Source organism: Rana temporaria, chromosome 3 (genome assembly GCF_905171775.1).
Source record: "Rana temporaria chromosome 3, aRanTem1.1, whole genome shotgun sequence".
Lineage (NCBI taxonomy): Eukaryota > Metazoa > Chordata > Amphibia > Anura > Ranidae > Rana > Rana temporaria.
The window spans coordinates 14351715-14370683 of record NC_053491.1 but is presented as its reverse complement, the minus strand read 5'-3'; the positions used below and the strand labels follow the sequence as shown (position 1 = coordinate 14370683).

The window sequence follows — 18969 nt, the reverse complement described above, 5'->3', positions numbered from 1 at the left end:
GGGGTGGTACAGGGCAGACTGGGGTGGTACAGGGCAGGTTGGGTGGTACAGGGCAGGCTGGGGTGGTACAGGGCAAGCTGGGGTGGTACAGGGCTGTTTGGGGGGGTACAGGGCAGGCTGGGGTGGTATAGGGCTGTTTGGGGTGGTACAGGGCAGGCTGGGTGATACAGGGCAGGCTGGGGTGGTACAGGGCAGGCTGGGGTGGTACAGGGCAGGCTGGGATTGCACAGGGCAGGCTGAGCATGTCAGCTAAAAAATAAAAATAAAGAAAATAAAACGGGATGGTGTCACCCCTCTAGCAGGTGTCACCCGGTGCGGACCGCACCCCCCGCACCCCCCTAGCAACGCCTCTGGCTTTACGCAGCACCTCCGGGCAAGGGAAATACGCTGGAATATACACTACAGTAGATTGTCAAAAGTATTGGGACGCCTGCCTTTACACGCACATGAACTTTAATGGCATCCCAGTCTTAGTCCGTAGGGTTCAATATGGAGTTGGCCCCGCCCTTTGCAGCTATAACAGCTTCACCTCTTCTAGGAAGGCCGTCCACAAGGTTTAGGAGTGTGTCTATGGGAATGTTTTGTGAAGTCAGGTATTGATGTTGGATGAGAAGGCCTGGCTCGCAGTCTAATTCATCCCAAAGGTGTTCTATCGGGTTGAGGTCAGGACTCTGTGCAGGCCAGTCAAGCACCCAAAACTCGCTCATCCATGTCTTTATGGACCTTGCTTTGTGCACTGGTCCAAATCATTTGGCGATGGGGGGGGATTATGGTGTGGGGGTTGTTTTTCAGGGGTTGGGCCCCTTAATTCCAGTGAAAGGAACTCTTAAGGTGTCGGCATACCAAGACATTTTGGACAGTTTCATGCTCCCAACTTTGTGGGAACAGTTTGGGGACGGCCCTTTCCTGTTCCAACATGACTGCGCACCAGAGCACAAAGCAAGGTCCATAAAGACATGGAGGAGCGAGTTTGGGGTGGAGGAACTTGACTGATCTGCACAGAGTCCGGACCTGGAAGAAGGTCAAACATTCCCATAGACACACTCCTAAACCTTGTGGACGGCCTTCCCAGAAGAGTTAAGGCTGTTATAGCTGCAAAGGGCGGGGCCAACTCAATATTGAACCCAATGGGCTAAGACTGGGATGCCAATAAAGTTCCTGTGCGGGTAAAGGCCGGCGTCCCAATACTTTTGACATTATTGGGTACATTAAATGGGCTCAGGGCACCTGTGTGCAGGAGCCCTTCTTTGTGTAAATGTCAGCTTGAGCTATTAAGCTCTGTAAACAATGTAAAGAAACAAATAAAACATATGGAATGGAGTCTAAAAGCTCCACCTACTGGCTGGATAGAATACTACATAATATTCATATGTCAGATATCATATTTACGTAAATTACAAAATATTCTTAACCTGACCGAAATAAAGAAAGAAAATATATGGTACTCAATACCACTAATATTAACACACAATATAAAAATGAGTTACATGCAATGGCGGGACAAGGTCATGCAGCGCCCAGGGCAAAGATTCCAAATTGCACCCCGCTCACCCGCTCATGATGTCCAAGTTTAGCCCAGCGGTCATTTGCTTGTCAAAATCACTGCTGCTGTCATTTCTCCTGTCAGCCTTACAACAGAAGGAAGGCGCCCCCAGTAAAACAGACTGAAGAATCCTGAACAAAAAAAAAACATCTATGGCAGCCACTGTGCCCATCAAACACTGCCACTGTGCCATCAAATACAGCCACTGTGCCATCAAATGCCACCACTGTGCCATCAAACGCAGCCACTGTGCCCAAACACTGCCACTGTGCCATCAAATGCCACCACTGTGCCATCAAATGCAGCCACTGTGCCATCAAATACAGACACTGTGCCATCAAATGCCACCACTGTGTCATCAAACGCAGCCACTGTGCCCATCAAACACTGCCACTGTGCCATCAAATGCCACCACTGTGCCATCAAACGCAGCCACTGTGCCCAAACACTGCCACTGTGCCATCAAATGCCACCACTGTGCCATCAAATGCAGCCACTGTGCCATCAAATGCCACCACTGTGCCAAATGCTGCCACTGTGCCCATCAAATGCCACCACTGTGCCAAATGCTGCCACTGTGCCCATCAAATGCCACCACTGTGCCAAATGCTGCCACTGTGCCCATCAAATGCCACCACTGTGCCAAATGCTGCCACTGTGCCCATCAAATGCCGCCACTGTGTCATCAAATGCAGCCACTGTGCCATCAAACGCAGCCACTGTGCTATCAAACGCAGCCACTGTGCCATCAAATGCTCCCACTGTGCTATCAAAAACCACCACTGTGCCCATCAAATGCCACCACTGTGTCCATCAAATGCCACCACTGTGCCCATCAAATGCCACCACTGTGCCCATCAAATGCCACCACTGTGCCCATCAAATGCCACCACTGTGCCATCAAACGCAGCCACTGTGCCCATCAAACACTGCCGCTGTGCCATCAAATTCCACCACTGTGTCATCAAATGCAGCCACTGTGCCCATCAAACACTGCCACTGTGCCATCAAATGCCACCACTGTGCCAAATGCTGCCACTGTGCCCATCAAACACTGCCACTGTGCCATCAAATGCCACCACTGTGCCAAATGCTGCCACTGTGCCCATCAAATGCCACCACTGTGTGATCAAATGCAGCCACTGTGCCCATCAAACGCAGCCACTGTGCCATCAAACGCAGCCACTGTACCATCAAACGCAGCCACTGTGCCCATCAAATTCCACCACTGTGTCATCAAATGCAGCCACTGTGCCATCAAATGCAGCCACTGTGCCAAGCAAATGCCGCCACTGTGTCATCAAATGCAGCCACTGTGCCCATCAAATGCCACCACTGTGTCATCAAATGCAGCCACCTTGCCATCAAATGCAGCCACTGTGTCATCTAATGCTCCCACTGTGCCATCAAATGCAGCCACTGTGCCATCAAATGCAGCCACTGTGCCATCAAATGCAGCCACTGTGCCATCAAATGCCACCACTGTGCTATCAAATGCAGCCACTGTGCCATCAAATGCAGCCACTGTGCCATCAAATGCCACCACTGTGCCATCAAATGCCACCACTTTGCTATCAAATGCAGCCACTGTGCTATCAAATGCTCCCACTGTGTCATCTAATGCAGCCACTGTGCAATCAAATGCCGCCACTGTGCCATCAAATGCAGCCACTGTGCCATCAAATGCTCCCACTGTGCTATCAAAAACCACCACTGTGCCCATCAAATGCCACCACTGTGTCCATCAAATGCCACCACTGTGCCCATCAAATGCCACCACTGTGCCATCAAATGCAGCCACTGTGCGATCAAATGCTCCCACTCTGTCATCTAATGCAGCCACTGTGCCCATCAAATGCCACCACTGTGCCAAACGCTGCCACTGTGCCCATCTAATGCCACCACTGTGTCATCAAATGCAGCCACTGTGTCATCAAATGCAGCCACTGTGCCCATCAAATGTCACCACTGTGCCAAACGCTGCCACTGTGCCCATCAAATGTCACCACCTGATTAGCAGTTTTTAGGTGTACCAGCCCCTCAGTTGTTATTGCAACAGGTCCAGGGCGACGTGGACCTCACGGTAAGTGGCCAGTCGGCCTCACGTCCTCGTGTCGATTTGCTCGCTTGGCCTCCTGGCTCTTTTTTTAATATGCTTCAAGTCCACAGGGATGGTAAGGAATGAGCCTGGATGCCGCCCCGAGCCGCGCATGCGCCGTGTACACCTGAAGAACAGCTGATCGGGTTCGGAGATTTCCGTGGGCTTCGTCTGCGCAGTCGAGGCTGGACCCTATCCGATAGGGGAACTAGCTCGACAAGACACTGGTTCACACAGGGGCAACACGACTTTGTGCGCGACTTTGCGAGGCGACCTCAGCGCGACTTGAGCGTGAACCAAAGCGTGATTTGGAGTGACTTGAAGTCGCCTCCAGGACAGGGGACTTTGCCAGTGGCCAATCAAAGAGTAATCAGCTCTGTGGGAGGGAGGGGTTTGCCTCTGTGGAAAGTTGCTTCAGTTAAGACAATGATCCGACTTTGGAAGCGACTTCCATTGAAATCAATGTGTACAAGTCGCCTAGAAGTCGCCTTGAAGTAGTACAGAAACCTTTTCTGAATTCAGAGCGACTGCAGTAGTGTGGTGTGGAGTGTCGTGCTCGTCCCCTCCCTTGGACAACAGGAGAGTCAGGACGCCCACTAACACACAGCTGCTTTCTCTATCTGCAACGTAGATAGCGTCCTGACTCTCCTGTAGTCCAAGGGAGGGGGCGAGCACGACACTCCACACCAGGGAGAAAGCCTTGCATTACTGTGTGGAGTTACAGACAGAAGAACAGGAAGTGAGGATTTCTCAGAAGAAATAAGGACATTTAAAAGCAAAATGGAAGGATGAGGTAAGTGAAGGAGGACTGTACTAAGGTAAAGGAAGCTATTTAGGAAAAAATTATTGTACCTTGATGTAACGGAATGGCCCGTGATACCCAGAGACTTTTGAAGGATGCTGGGTACTCCTGTGCCAGCTTCACTAATGACTCTTGGGTCTAGGGTCATCTTATGTCCATTAGGGGCATAGGATGACTGAGAACTGATATCATGAATTACATGAGATGGGACATTAATGATAATTCATGTATTGCAGGATATCTTGGAATATTACAGGTTGTTTATTCTGACCCCAACAGGTCAATAGGACAGTGATTCATTCAATGTGTAACATAGACTGTTGAGATGCTAATTAAGTCCACCTGGCTGTGGTGATGGGGCTTGCTGTGATTGCATTCTGTTGTCCATTGTGCTAATTACGTCTGCTCCTAAGATCTTTCATTGTGTATGCTAATGACACTGTTTTGTGAGAAAATACTATTGATAATAGATGTGGAATGTGACTTGTCAGCTGTAGTAATTAACTCCTGTCGATTCGGTGCCAGAATGTCTGTCTAAGATGCGGATTGAGGGGGGCTCGTTAAGCACCCATTGTGTTATGTTTTGGGTGGAGTGTTTCATCGTCCCTGTGATTACTGCAGCATGCTTTCTAAGGCCTCGTACACACGGATTCTGCCGAGAAACTCTGTCGTCTATACACTTTTGGCCCGATGGAGCCGCCGAGGAACTCGTCGAGAAAATAGAGAACATGTTCTCTATTTTCTCGTTGTTCTATGGGAGAAGGCGTCCCGCCGAGCTCCTCGGCGGCTTCATCCCTGAACTCACCGAGGAACTCGACGTGTTTGGCACGTCGAGTTCCTCGGCCGTGTGTACGGGGCCTAACTGTATAAAAATCGGAGAGCTTACCATTAAAGGATTCATTCGTTTGAACCAGAGAGAACAGAGCTGTGTGTCTCGTCCTTCTGGGGAATTCTTATGGATCGTGTCTGCTGGATTGTTGGAGTGTCGGATAAGCTGTCTTGGGTTGGTGGAATGGAATATCGTAAACGGTGTTAACCCCTGACCATTACACTTGACAACCCCTTTAAGACAGGGGATCCGACTTGGAGGCGACTTCCATTGAAATCAATGGGAACAAGTCGCCTTGAAGTAGTACAGGAACCTTTTCTGAAGTCGGAACGACTGCAGTAGTGTACATTAAGACGGCTCCTATTCACTTCAATGTAGGGGTGCAACTGATCAAAAAACTCACGGTTCGGATCGTTCCTCGGATCAGGAGTCACGGATCGGATCATTTTTCGGATCGGCAAATAAAAAATAAAAAATTCTCCCCCACTGTAATATACACATCCCCCCCCCCCACTGTAATATACACATCTCCCCCCCACTGTTCACCCCCCCACCAACTATAGTACCCCCTCGGTGCAAACACCCCCCTCCTCTCAGTACAAGAGACCCCCCTCCTCTCAGTACAAGAGACCCCCCCTCCTCTCGGGGCAAGAGACCCCCCCTCCTTTAGGGGCAAGAGATCCCCCCTCCTCTAGGGGCAAGAGACCCCCCCTCCTCTCGGGGCAAGAGACCCCCCTCGGGCAGTACAGACACTCCCAGCATGTGGTTCTTCCCCACGAGTGCGGGCTCCTCCTCTGTGGGTGTAAACAGAGGAGGGCCGTCGCCGGGTGTACCAAAATGGCCGCGGCTCCGGAGCTAGGCCGAAGCCGCGGCCTTTCCTAATGTTATTCCTGCGGCTCCGGAGCTAGGCCGAAGCCGCGGCCTTTCCTAGCGTTATGGTCGCGGCTCTGGAGGTATAACCATAACGGCCATAACGTTAGGAAAGGTCGCGGCTTCGGCCTAGCTCCGGAGCCGCGGACATAACATTAGGAAAGGCTGCGGCTTCGGCCTAGCTCCGGAGCCGCGGCAATCCGCGGATCACAGTGTGTTCCGATCCGAAGGGGGTGACCCGTTCGGATCACGGATCAACTGTGATCCATTGCACCCCTACTTCAATGTAATCTGACATGTCGGGCGACTTCAAGTCAGATCCCAAGTCGCCCCTGTGTGAACCGGCTCTTAGGGGTTTAATTTACTTGTTTTATACTTCTTTTTTTTTTTGTTTACATTTCTTCTGTTGCTTCCTGGTTTCTGGCCTAGGTCTAGGCCATACATCCCTGGAGTCTTCATGTGAGGAGGAGGAGCTTACTCAGCTAAGCACACCCTCCTGACTGCATGCCTGAGCTGGCTTTAAATATTAAAAATGTAAGAAAAATGTAATAAATATAACTTTCAGCCTGTGGTGCTCAGATACGGTTTAGTTCTGCTTTAAGGACAATGAAGACGGTTCATTCCTTTGAGAGACGCCGAGGGGCCACCGCAATCATTCAAGAGTCACATGATGGGCCCGCCAAGCCACGGGTTCCTAGAGCATGACAACGCCAATGAATGTCACATGAGGAGGGAAACCATCCAAAAGAACTTTTCCATTACACTCGAGCAATGAAAAAAAAAATCGGTCATCAGTTTTACTCTCCTGAACAAAATGTATACAGACGTATCCGATCGGCAGATAAACCCACACACTACGATTGGAAATCACATGACCGATCATACAAATCTACAGGCAGATATAGAGGAGGATAAAAAAGTGATGACTCAGCAATCATTCCTAATCCCCTATACTAGTGTATTGCGGCTACAAATGACCCTCTTACGGGGAATCGCACCAAAACGCGGCGCGGGAAAGGAGCGCGTTTCCTGCACCGCAGATAAGCGAGCTGCCCTTGCGACACACCCTTGCGGGTGCCAATTAAATTTTTTAAAGGGCACCCAAACGCTTCTTGCAAATGCAGCACATTTCTTGGCCCCAAATTGCATGGTATATCAGTGGCGTGCAGTTTTGATGCGGTGCGTTCAGAAAAAGTATAGCTTGCACCACGTTTTTCCATGTTCCGGTGGGGCGTTTTTCAGGCGCTTTGGCGTTAAAAAAAAAGTGCCTGTAAAGCGCATGAAAGAAGCCTCATCTGCAATCCCAATGTGAAAGCCCCGAGTGCTATCAGAGCCCTTTCACACTGCCAGCGCCCAAAAAATGCTGGTAAAGCTCCGCTAAGACCCCTTTCACACTGGGGCGTTTTTGCAGGCGCTTTGGTTTTTAAAAAAAAGCACCTCAATGGGAAGGGGCGCTTTAGGAGCGGTGAATTCAGCGCTCCTAAAGCGCTGCAAAGAAGCTGCTTGCAGTGGCGGCTAGTGCTCAAAATTTGTGGGGGGGCGCAAACGAAAAAAATAAAAATATTGCAGCCTCACTGTGCCCATCAAATGCAGCCACTGTGCCATCAATTGTCACCACTGTGCCATGCCAACAAACGCAGCCACTGTGCCATCAATTGTCACCACTGTGCCATGCCATCAAATGCAGTCACTGTGCCATCAATTCGCACCACTGTGCCATCAATTCGCACCACTGTTCCATGCCATCAAACGCAGCCACTGTGCGATCAATTGTCACCACTGTGCCATGCCATCAAACGCAGCCACTGTGCCATCATTTATCACCACTGTGCCATGCCAGAAAATGCAGTCACTATGCCATCAATTCGCACCACTGTGCCATGCCATCAAACGCAGTCACTGTGCCATGTCATCAAACGCAGTCACTGTGCCATCAATTCGCACCACTGTGCCATGCCATCAAACGCAGTCACTGTGCCATGCCATCAAACGCAGCCACTGTGCCATGCCATCAAACGCAGTCACTGTGCCATCAATTCGCACCACTGTGCCATGCCATCAAACGCAGTCACTGTGCCATGCCATCAAACGCAGCCACTGTGCCATGCCATCAAACGCAGTCACTGTGCCATCAATTCGCACCACTGTGCCATGCCATCAAACGCAGTCACTGTGCCATGCCATCAAACGCAGTCACTGTGCCATGTCATCAAACGCAGTCACTGTGCCATCAATTCGCACCACTGTGCCATGCCATCAAACGCAGCCACTGTGCCATGCCATCAAACGCAGTCACTGTGCCATCAATTCGCACCACTGTGCTATGCCATCAAACGCAGTCACTGTGCCATGCCATCAAACGCAGCCACTGTGCCATGCCATCAAACGCAGTCACTGTGCCATCAATTCGCACCACTGTGCCATGCCATCAAACGCAGTCACTGTGCCATGCCATCAAACGCAGTCACTGTGCCATGCCATCAAACGCAGCCACTCTGCCCCTCAATTGTCGCCACTGTGCCAATTGCCACCACTGTGCCCTTTAATTGTAGCCACTTTGCCCATTGTTGCCACTGTGCATGTCACTGTGCCCTTTAATTGTTGCCACTGTGCCCATTGTTATCACTGTGCCCATTGATGTCAACTTCATTGAAGAAAAGAGAGGGTTTTATGATCACTTGACTTAATATTAGCACCACATACCTTAATTAGATGAAAAGAAGGGGATTTTTAGGCCCCATTCACATTGTAACGCCGCGTACGCGGCGTATTTTGCCGCGATTTGGTTACTTTTTTTTTTTTTTCACAAAGAATTTACATTGATGTCTATGGCCGAACGCCAATGCCGCCTGAAAAAAAGGGTCCGGGACTTGTTTTCAGGCGGCAGGCGTACGGCGTTTATGAGATGTGAACCATCTCATAGACATCAATGGAAATTCTCCCCTCCAGTGGCACGAGCGTTGCGCTTCAGGCGTTTTGTCGCCTAGGTGTGAATGCAGCCTTAAGGTGCAGAATAAATTAAAAATGGTTTCAACTATAATGTATAAGAATTTTTGTATTTTAAAGAACAAAATAAAAAATTGTTAAAACATAACAATTGGCAAGTACAGTTCAACAAGATTTCATGGAAACAGCTCTAAAGAGTAAACTTTCCAACATGTTTCGCCCATGTATCGGGCTTCCTCAGGGGATGCTGTCCGACAGGACTTAATTTTTGCACTAAAGCTCCACTTAAAGAAGAAGTATCACTTTGTTTGCATTAATAAATTCCAGGTGGGACAAGAGTACATGTATTACTTTGTCCCATCTTTCTGTAACACTAGCATTGATGTCGGAAAGGGCGCCCCCCTCCTTGACTGCCTGACATTACAGCTAGCAAGCACACAATTGCTCTGCTGACGACCCCCAACCCCCGGCATCACTTGTGCCAGTGCTTGGGAGTCATCCTGCATTGTATTGTATTTATAATAAATTTGCAGAGCCATTTGTCCTGCCTAATATATGAATGTACATTCGTTCTGTGAATGTTACAGGACTATTTCCTCTCCAGGCCGGTTGTGAATAGAATGAATCAGGGGAATACCACAATATGGACACTAGATGGAGCTGGTGATCATAAGAAATAAATACTCATTTGCTACTGTTGTCAGCGCTATCTAGTGGCTATTCTGAGCAGCATTCGCTGCATTAAGGTGAAAAACCTCCTGTGCAGTGGCGTTGCTAGGCAGGTGCGGGGGGTACGGGCCACACCCAGATGATACCCGCCAGGGGGGATGACACCCGTGGGTAGCGGCACTACTAACACCGCCCGCTTCCCTGTGCCTCGCTGCTCACGCCGCGGCTGTGTCCCTCAGCAGAGCGTAACGAAGCCGCCGCCCCCTCCTCTCTGTTTACATCCACAGAGGAGGAGGAGCCCGTGCTCAAGGGACACATCGCTGTGTGCATCTTCTGTTGTGAGGTCTGTGAGGTAAGGGGGAGTCTATACTGATGGGGGGAGGGGGTGTCTAATGCTGGGGGGTCTGTACTGAGGGGGGTGTCTGTACTGGGGGTCTGCACTAGGGGGGGTTTCTGTACTGAGGGGGATCTGCACTGAAGGGAGGTCCGTAACTGAGGGGGGTCTGTAACTGAGGGGGGTCCGTACTGCTGGGGGGTCTGCAACTGAGGGGGGTATCTGTAGCTGAGGGGGGTGTCTGTAGCTGAGGGGGGTGTCTGTAGCTGAGGGGGGTGTCTAACTGAGGGGGGTGTCTGTAGCTGAGGGGGGTGTCTAACTGAGGGGGGTGTCTGTAACTGAGGGGGGTCTGTAACTGAGGGGGGTCCGTACTGCTGGGGGGTCTGCAACTGAGGGGGGTATCTGTAGCTAAGGGGGGTGTCTGTAGCTGAGGGGGGTGTCTGTAGCTGAGGGGGGTGTCTAACTGAGGGGGGTGTCTAACTGAGGGGGGTGTCTGTAACTGGGGGGGTCTGTAACTGAGGGAGGTCTGTAACTGAGGGGGGTCTGCACTGAGGGGGGTCTGTACTGCTGGGGGGTCTGCAACTGGGGGGTCTGTAACTGAGGGGGGGTCCGTACTGCTGGGGGGTCTGCAACTGAGGGGGGTATCTGTAGCTGAGGGGGGTGTCTGTAACTGAGGGGGGTGTCTGTAACTGAGGGGGGTGTCTGTAACTGAGGGGGGTGTCTGTAACTGGGGGGGGTGTCTGTAACTGGGGGGGTCTGCACTGAGGGGGGTCTGTACTGCTGGGGGGTCTGCAACTGAGGGGGTGTCTGTAACTGAGAGGGGGTCTGCACTGAGAGGGGTCTGCACTGAGGGGGGGTGTCTGTACTGATGGAGAGTTCTGCACTGAGGTGGGGGTGTCTATACTGAGGGGGGAGGTTTATATTGAGGGAGGGGGTCTATATTGATGGGGGGTCTGTACTTAGTGGGGGGATCTGTACTGTGGGAGGGGGTCTGTAGTTAGTGGAGGGAGTCTGTACTGAGGGGGGACTAAAGTTGGTGGGGGGGTGACACCATTTTTACTAACACCGCCCGCTTCCCTGTGCCTCGCTGCTCACGCCGCGGCTGTGTCCCTCAGCAGAGCGTAACGAAGCCGCCGCCCCCTCCTCTCTGTTTACATCCACAGAGGAGGAGGAGCCCGTGCTCAAGGGACACATCGCTGTGTGCATCTTCTGTTGTGAGGTCTGTGAGGTAAGGGGGAGTCTATACTGATGGGGGGAGGGGGTGTCTAATGCTGGGGGGTCTGTACTGAGGGGGGTGTCTGTACTGGGGGTCTGCACTAGGGGGGGTCTCTGTACTGAGGGGGATCTGCACTGAAGGGAGGTCCGTAACTGAGGGGGGTCTGTAACTGAGGGGGGTGTCTGTAGCTGAGGGGGGTGTCTAACTGAGGGGGGTGTCTGTAGCTGAGGGGGGTGTCTAACTGAGGGGGGTGTCTGTAACTGAGGGGGGTCTGTAACTGAGGGGGGTCCGTACTGCTGGGGGGTCTGCAACTGAGGGGGGTATCTGTAGCTGAGGGGGGTGTCTGTAGCTGAGGGGGGTGTCTGTAGCTGAGGGGGGTGTCTAACTGAGGGGGGTGTCTGTAACTGAGGGGGGTGTCTGAAACTGAGGGGGGTGTCTGAAACTGAGGGGGGTGTCTGAAACTGAGGGGGGTGTCTGTAACTGGGGGGGGGTGTCTGTAACTGGGGGGGTCTGTAACTGAGGGGGGTCTGCACTGAGGGGGGTCTGTACTGCTGGGGGGTCTGCAACTGGGGGGTCTGTAACTGAGGGGGGGTCCGTACTGCTGGGGGGTCTGCAACTGAGGGGGGTGTCTGTAACTGAGGGGGTGTCTGTAACTGGGGGGGTGTCTGTAACTGGGGGGGGGTGTCTGTAACTGGGGGGTCTGCACTGAGGGGGGTCTGTACTGCTGGGGGGTCTGCAACTGAGGGGGTGTCTGTAACTGAGAGGGGGTCTGCACTGAGAGGGGTCTGCACTGAGGGGGGGTGTCTGTACTGATGGAGAGTTCTGCACTGAGGTGGGGGTGTCTATACTGAGGGGGGAGGTTTATATTGAGGGAGGGGGTCTATATTGATGGGGGGTCTGTACTTAGTGGGGGGATCTGTACTGTGGGAGGGGGTCTGTAGTTAGTGGAGGGAGTCTGTACTGAGGGGGGACTAAAGTTGGTGGGGGGGTGACACCATTTTTTTTTCCGCACCAGGTGATACCAACCCTAGTGACGCCACTGCTGCTGTGCTGCAGCAGCGTCCCCAGAGCCCCCCCTTATATTTACCTGAACCCCGTAATTCCCACGACGGGAACGAGCATGCCAGCTCTGGCTGGTGTCTTGTTTCCTGATTGGATAGATTGATAGCAGTGCAGCCATTGGCTCCCGCTGCTGTCAATCAAATCCAATGATGCGGGCGCATGGGGGGGGAGCCGAGTCCTGCTGTCTATATCTACGGACACAGCAGCAGGACACGGGAACCCTAGTGTTAACCTCTTCCCTGCCAGTGACGTTTATATAGTAATCAGTGCATTTTTATAGCACTGATCGCTGTGTGAGAATGGTCCCAAAATAGTGTCAAAAGTGTCCGATTTGTCACAGTCACGATAAAAATCGCAGATAAAAAAATAATACAACAAAATGTCATAAAACTTTGGTCCCAAAAATGTGTCCGATGTGTCCGCCATAATGTCGCAGTCACGATAAAAATCACAGATCGTCACCATTACTAGCAAAAAAAAAAATAATAAAACAAAATGGCATAATTCTATCCCCTATTTTGTAGGCGCTATAACTTTTGCGCAAACCAATCAATAAACGCTTATTGCGATTTTCTTTTACCAAAAATATGTAGAAGAATACGTATCGGTCTAAACTGAGGAAGACATTTTTTTAAAAAAAATTGGGATATTTATTATAGCAAAATGTAAAAAATATTGGCCCGGATTCACAGACATTGGCGCATATTTATGCTGCCGTAGCGTATCTCATATGCGCTACGCCGACGTAACACAGAGAGGCAAGCAGAGTATTCACAAAGCACTTGCTCCCAACGTTGCGCCAGCGTAACGTAAATTCTTCGGCGTAAGCCGGCCTAATTCAAAGTAGGTGGAAGTGGGCGTGATCTATTTAAATGAACCGTGACCCCATGCAAATGATGGGCCGAGCGAACAACGCATGCACCGTCCTGTGGACACTTCCCAATGCGCATGCTCAGAATCACGTCGGAATGAACGCCTGATATACGTTGAATCACTGCCTACGACGTGAACGTAACCTACGCCCAGCCCTATTCACTGACTACGCAAACGACGTAAAACACGACGGCTGTTCCCTGGTCCATACCTTAACATGACTTACACCTGCTTTATGAGGCTTAACTTTACGCCGGACATACGACTTACGTAAAACGCGTATATTAATGCGACGAGCGCAAGTAAGTTTGTGAATCGCCGTATCTCACTCATTTGCATATTCGAATCGTAAATCAATGGGAGCGCCCCTTGCGGCCAGCGTAAATATGCGCCCCCGATACGACGGCGTAGGAAACTTACGTCGGTCGGATGAAGCCTATTTACAGGCGTATCTTGCTTTCAAATTCAGGCGCATATATACGACGGCGCACATTGACACTTACGCGGCGTATCTCGTAAATCCGGGCCATTGTGGGGTTTTTTTCAAACGTATCACTCTTCTTTTGTTTATAGCGCAAAAAATAAAAACCGCAGAGGTGATCAAATACCACCAAAAGAAAGCTCTATTTGTGGGGGAAAAAAAGTCATATGTGTACAGTGTCGCATGACCGCGCAATCGTCATTCAAAGTGCGACAGCGCGGAAAATTAAAAATTGGCCTGGGCAGGAAGGGGGTGAAAATGCCCGGTATTGAAGTGGTTAATACATAGCGATAGAAGAAGAAGAATAGGTATACTTTAGCTATTCATAAATTTGAATATTCCAAAAATCGAGACTGTTCAAAAGGAAATTCTACTCCAGCTTTACTGATCACAGTCAGGCTCGGTTCACATCTACGCGGCTCTGCGAATCGCGTTTGCGCAGGCACGGCAGTCTGATCATTTGAATGGGCTGCTGGGCCTGCGTTTCATGCAGGAAAAAGGTTCCTGTATCTTTTCTAAAATGCAGATGGAGGGAAATCGCACGGTGCTTTTGCACCATGTGATTTCCCACAACCAAAAAATGCGCTGTGGCTTCAGATGCATTTGCGCTGCCCCCCGCATTAAGAATCAATGGAGGCCCCGCCCCCCCCGGCAGCCGCGTCATTGGATTTGATTGACAGCAGCGGGAGCCAATGGCTGCGCTGCTATGAATCTATCCAATGAAGAGCCGTGGAGAAAGTGACATGGGATCGTGCCCATGGAAATTCAGGGCTCAGGTAAGTAAAACGAGGGCTCGGGGGGCCGGACCCTGCAAGGTGTTTTTTCTAGAACAAATCTCTTTGCAATGCTGCCAGAGGGAAGGAGAGGAGGAGAGGCTGGCAGCACTGCAGGAGGAGACAGAAGAGGATCGGTGTCTGCATTAAGACCAGTGGCGGTCGCTCATTAGGGGCACCCGAAGCGTTAAAACCCCCCACCCCCAATCCATGCGTCTGGCCCCCAATCTACACGCATGGATTTCAATGGATTTTTTTTTATTAGAAGCACAAAAAGCTTAAAAAAAATGAGTGGGCTCGGGGGGCGCAGATCACTGAGCCCACCCAGTTGTGTGACATTAGCAAATTAAGATTCGCTAATGTCTTCCTGTTTCTCGTCCCGGCCATTCAGGAAGCAGGTCCCGAAACCCCTTTGGCCAGGAGTGTGAAGACCCGATTGGCCAGGAGGAGAAGCGACAGCCGGGACACGGAGAGGGGAAGCTGCCGCCACAGCTGCGACCTGCATGATGTAAGTGCAGGGCTGGCAGGGGGCCTAGTGGGCCAGAGGGCGAGTGAGCAAGCCATGGACCGGGGGGGGGGGGGGTGTATGGGTGTATGTATGGTGTGTGGTGGCAGGCTTGAGCTACTGGGGGGGTGAGCATGGGGTGGCAGTCTGGAGTGACGGGGGGGGGGGGGGTGTCTGTGGTCAAGTCTGTCTGCTGCCCCCCGAGCGATGAAGCCACTAATTAAGACAGTACACCCGGTCCTCCTGCTCAGCAAGTGCCAGGGCCCCACTTTTGAACGGATGGGGCCCAAAATGATTTAGTGGTTTCTCTGGGGCAAAAAAAAAAAAGTTGGGAAAGCCTGCTGTAGACAAAATGCTTCATGTATGAGGGATCAGCAGATATATAAATGATCAATATATTGATCGGAGAGGATAAAAATGATACAATGAATACAAAGTGATAGAAGGTAGAATCAAAAATAACACAATTATTACACAGAAATTAAAAGAGAAAAGTAACAACACAATTCCTCTAAAGATTGCAGAAAAAAATGATACAATAAATACAAAGTGATAGATAGAAGAGTAGAATAAAATGATACAATGAAATACAAAATGATAGATAGAACAGTAGAATAAAATGATACAATGAAATACAAAGTGATAGATAGAAGAGTAGAATAAAATGATACAATGAAATACAAAATGATAGATAGAACAGTAGAATAAAATGATACAATGAAATACAAAGTGATAGAAGAGGTAGAATAAAATAGTACAATGAATACAAAGTGATAGAACGAGGTAGTATGATATAATACAATTATTACACAGAAATTAAAGAGGAAAGCAACACAATTCCTCTTAAAGCCGAGGTTCTGCCGTTTTTTTTTTTTTTTTTAAATACTGCAGCTGCTGACTTTTAAAAAATGGACACTTACCGGTCCAGCGCGCCCGCGATGTCAGCAGCGCGAGGCTGAGCAATCGCTTGGTCCTCGGCTGCTTCCGCCACCATCCTGGGTAAGGGTATCAGGAAGTGAAGCCTTGCTGCTTCACTGCCCGGTTCCCTACTGCGCATGCGCGAGTATCGCGGCGTGCCGTTACTGGTCCCCGCTCTCTGCTGGGAACAGTGGGCCGGATTCAGATACATTGACGTATCTGTCCGGCCCGCGTAACGTATCTCCGATACGTTACGCCGCTCTAACTTTGGGCGCGAGTTCTTTATTCACAAAGAACTTGCGCCCTTAGTTAGAGCGGCGCAGCGTATGTGTTGCGGCGTAAGGCCGCGTAATTCAAATGGGGATGTAGGGGGCGTGTTTTATTTAAATTTCCCTTGACCCTGCGTTTTGTAAGTTTTACTAGAACGGCCGTAAAATCTCCCAGTGTGCATTGCTCTAAATGACGTCGCAAGGACGTCACTGCTTTCGTCGTGAACGTAAATTACGTCCATCCGTATTCACGAACGACTTACGCAAACGACGTAAAAATTTCAGAACTCGGCGCGGGAGCGACGGCCATACTTAACATTAGCTACCCCTCATATAGCAGGGGTAACTATACGCCGGAAAAAGCCGAACGCAAACAACGTAAAAAAAAGCGCCGGGCAGTCGTTTGTTTCTGAAACTGTAACTCCTCATTTGCATATTCGTAGCGTAAACAAACGGAAGCGCCACCTAGCGGCCAGCGTGAGATTGCAGCCTAAGATCCGACGGTGTAAGTCACTTGCACCTGTCGGATCTTAGGGATATCTATGCGTAACCTGATTCTATGAATTAGGCGCATAGATCAGAGATACGACGGCGTATCAGGAGATACGCCATCGTATCTCGTTCTGAATCCGGCCCAGTGTTTCCCAGAAGACAGTGGGGGGGGGGGGCATAGGGGGGCCGGACTCCCGCGGGAGTCAGAACCAGGAAGTGATGCAAATACCTGTCTTAGACAGGTATCTGCACCCCCCTCCCCCCTGAAAGGTGCCAAATGTGACACCGGAGGGGGGGAGGGTTCCAAAAAGCGGAGGTTCACTTTTTGTGTGAACATCCACTTTAAGATTGAAGAATAAAATGATACAACCAATGTATAGTATTAGAAGAGGTAGAATAAATGATACAATGAATACAAGTGATAGATAGAGAAGTAGAATAAAATTATACAATGAATACAAAGTGATAGATAGAAGAGTAGAATAAAAAGATACAATGAAATACAAAGTGATAGAACAAGGTAGTATGATATAATGCAATTATTACACAGAAATTAAAAGAGGAAAGCAACAACACAATTCCTCTAAAGATTGAAGAATAAAATGATACAATGAAATACAAAGTGGTAGAACGAGGTAGTATGATATAATGCAATTATTACACAGAAATTAAAGAGGAAAGCAACACAATTCCTCTTAAGATTCATGAATAAAATGATACAACATAGTAATAGAAGAGGTAGAATAAAAGATACAATGCATTAAAAGTGATAGATAGAAAAGGTAGAATAAAATGATACAATGAAATACAAAGTGATAGAAGAGGTAGAATAAAAAATAACACAATTATTACACAGAAAGTAAAAGAGGAAAGCAACACCACAATTCCTCTAAAGATTGAAGAATAAAATGATACAATGAATACAAAGTGATATAAGAGGTAGAATAAAATGATACAATGTATACATAGCGATTGAAGAGGAAAGCAATAACACAATTCTTGTAAAAGAAGAAGAAGAAGAAGAAGAAGAAGAATAAAATGATACAACAAATACAAAGTGGTGGAAGAATAAAATGATACAACAAATACAAAGTGATGGAAGAAGAAAATGATACAACAAATACAAAGTGATGGAAGAATAAAATGATACAATAAATACAAAGTGGTGGAAGAATAAAATGATACAAATGTTCCATAGGGATGAAAGAGGAATAAAATGACACAATGTATCAGAATGAAGCCCCTTCCGTCTCTTTGTCTCGGTTGATTGTCTCCACATTGGGATTTGACAGATAAAAAAAGCAAAATCACCACAAGTATAAAAAAACAAACAAATCCGATCTAAATAAACAAATAAACAAATCATCTTCCATTCATCTCAATGCAATCCCGGCCAAGCCAACCATGTGTGCCCTGATCGGTCCCTGTGTCACATTATCGATACATCTATAAATAATCAGCGCAGCAGAATGCTATAAACTGCCAATAGGATTGATCAATCAGCCTGTCACTGCCAATCTGCCATCAATCAGCACCAGACAGATGGGGGTATCGATAGATAGATGTGCCCTTTAGCATGTCGGGGGTCTGGGTTTTGGGAATGGGGGGGGGGGGGTCAGTGATTGTGTGCCAGTCTACTACACCCAGCTGTCCCTGGCAGAGCCGCATGGGATCTGCAGCAGAGATCCGACCTGGCATGGGTGATGGTGCGGCATTGTATAGGAGGAGGGGGGGTCATGTCAGAGCTTCAGCCCCCCCAGATGATCACAACCCCCCCCAGATGATCACAGCCCCCCCAGATGATCGCAGCACTTACCTGCAGCCACCACCAGGACACAGCCTGCCCAGTGCAATCCCCACAGCAGTGCCAGCCTTCCCAGCGCCATGTAGTGTGCCCAGCCCCTGCACCCCTCTCTCACCAGCCCCGGGATGCAGAGAGGGGCTCCCCGGCCCTCCACTCAGCCGCCATCTTGGACAAGTTTTTTTTTCCTCTCTCCTCTCTCCCCTTTTTTTAACCCCCTTTATGTTTATTTAGGCAGCTGGGATGTGAGTGTCCTTCTGCTGCCATCTATTGGTTACTGAGCCAGTCTGAGGACATCTCCATGTCTGAGAGCAACAAAGGAGGGGGGGACATGTGTGAGAGAGAGGATGGGGGTCCATGTGTGAGAGAGGATGGGGGGCACATGTGTGAGAGAGGATGGGGGGACATGTGTGAGAGGGGAGGGGGGACATGTGTGAGAGGGGAGGGGGGCACATGTGTGAGAGAGGATGGGGGGCATGTGTGAGAGG

At 49.7% G+C, this 18969-nt stretch overlaps 1 protein-coding gene across 1 annotated transcript in view; it reads right to left on the bottom strand.

Annotated features, from left to right (window-relative positions):
- The window catches only part of LOC120931121 (immunoglobulin superfamily DCC subclass member 4-like), a 184711-nt gene extending 166054 nt beyond the window's left edge, over positions 1–18657 (bottom strand). The window contains exon 1 of the mRNA XM_040342283.1: positions 18497–18657. Coding sequence (XP_040198217.1) covers positions 18497–18566 — 70 coding nt within the window. The 5' untranslated portion in view covers positions 18567–18657. The remainder of the gene's footprint in view (positions 1–18496) is intronic.
- Between the last annotated feature and the right edge of the window lie 312 nt (positions 18658–18969).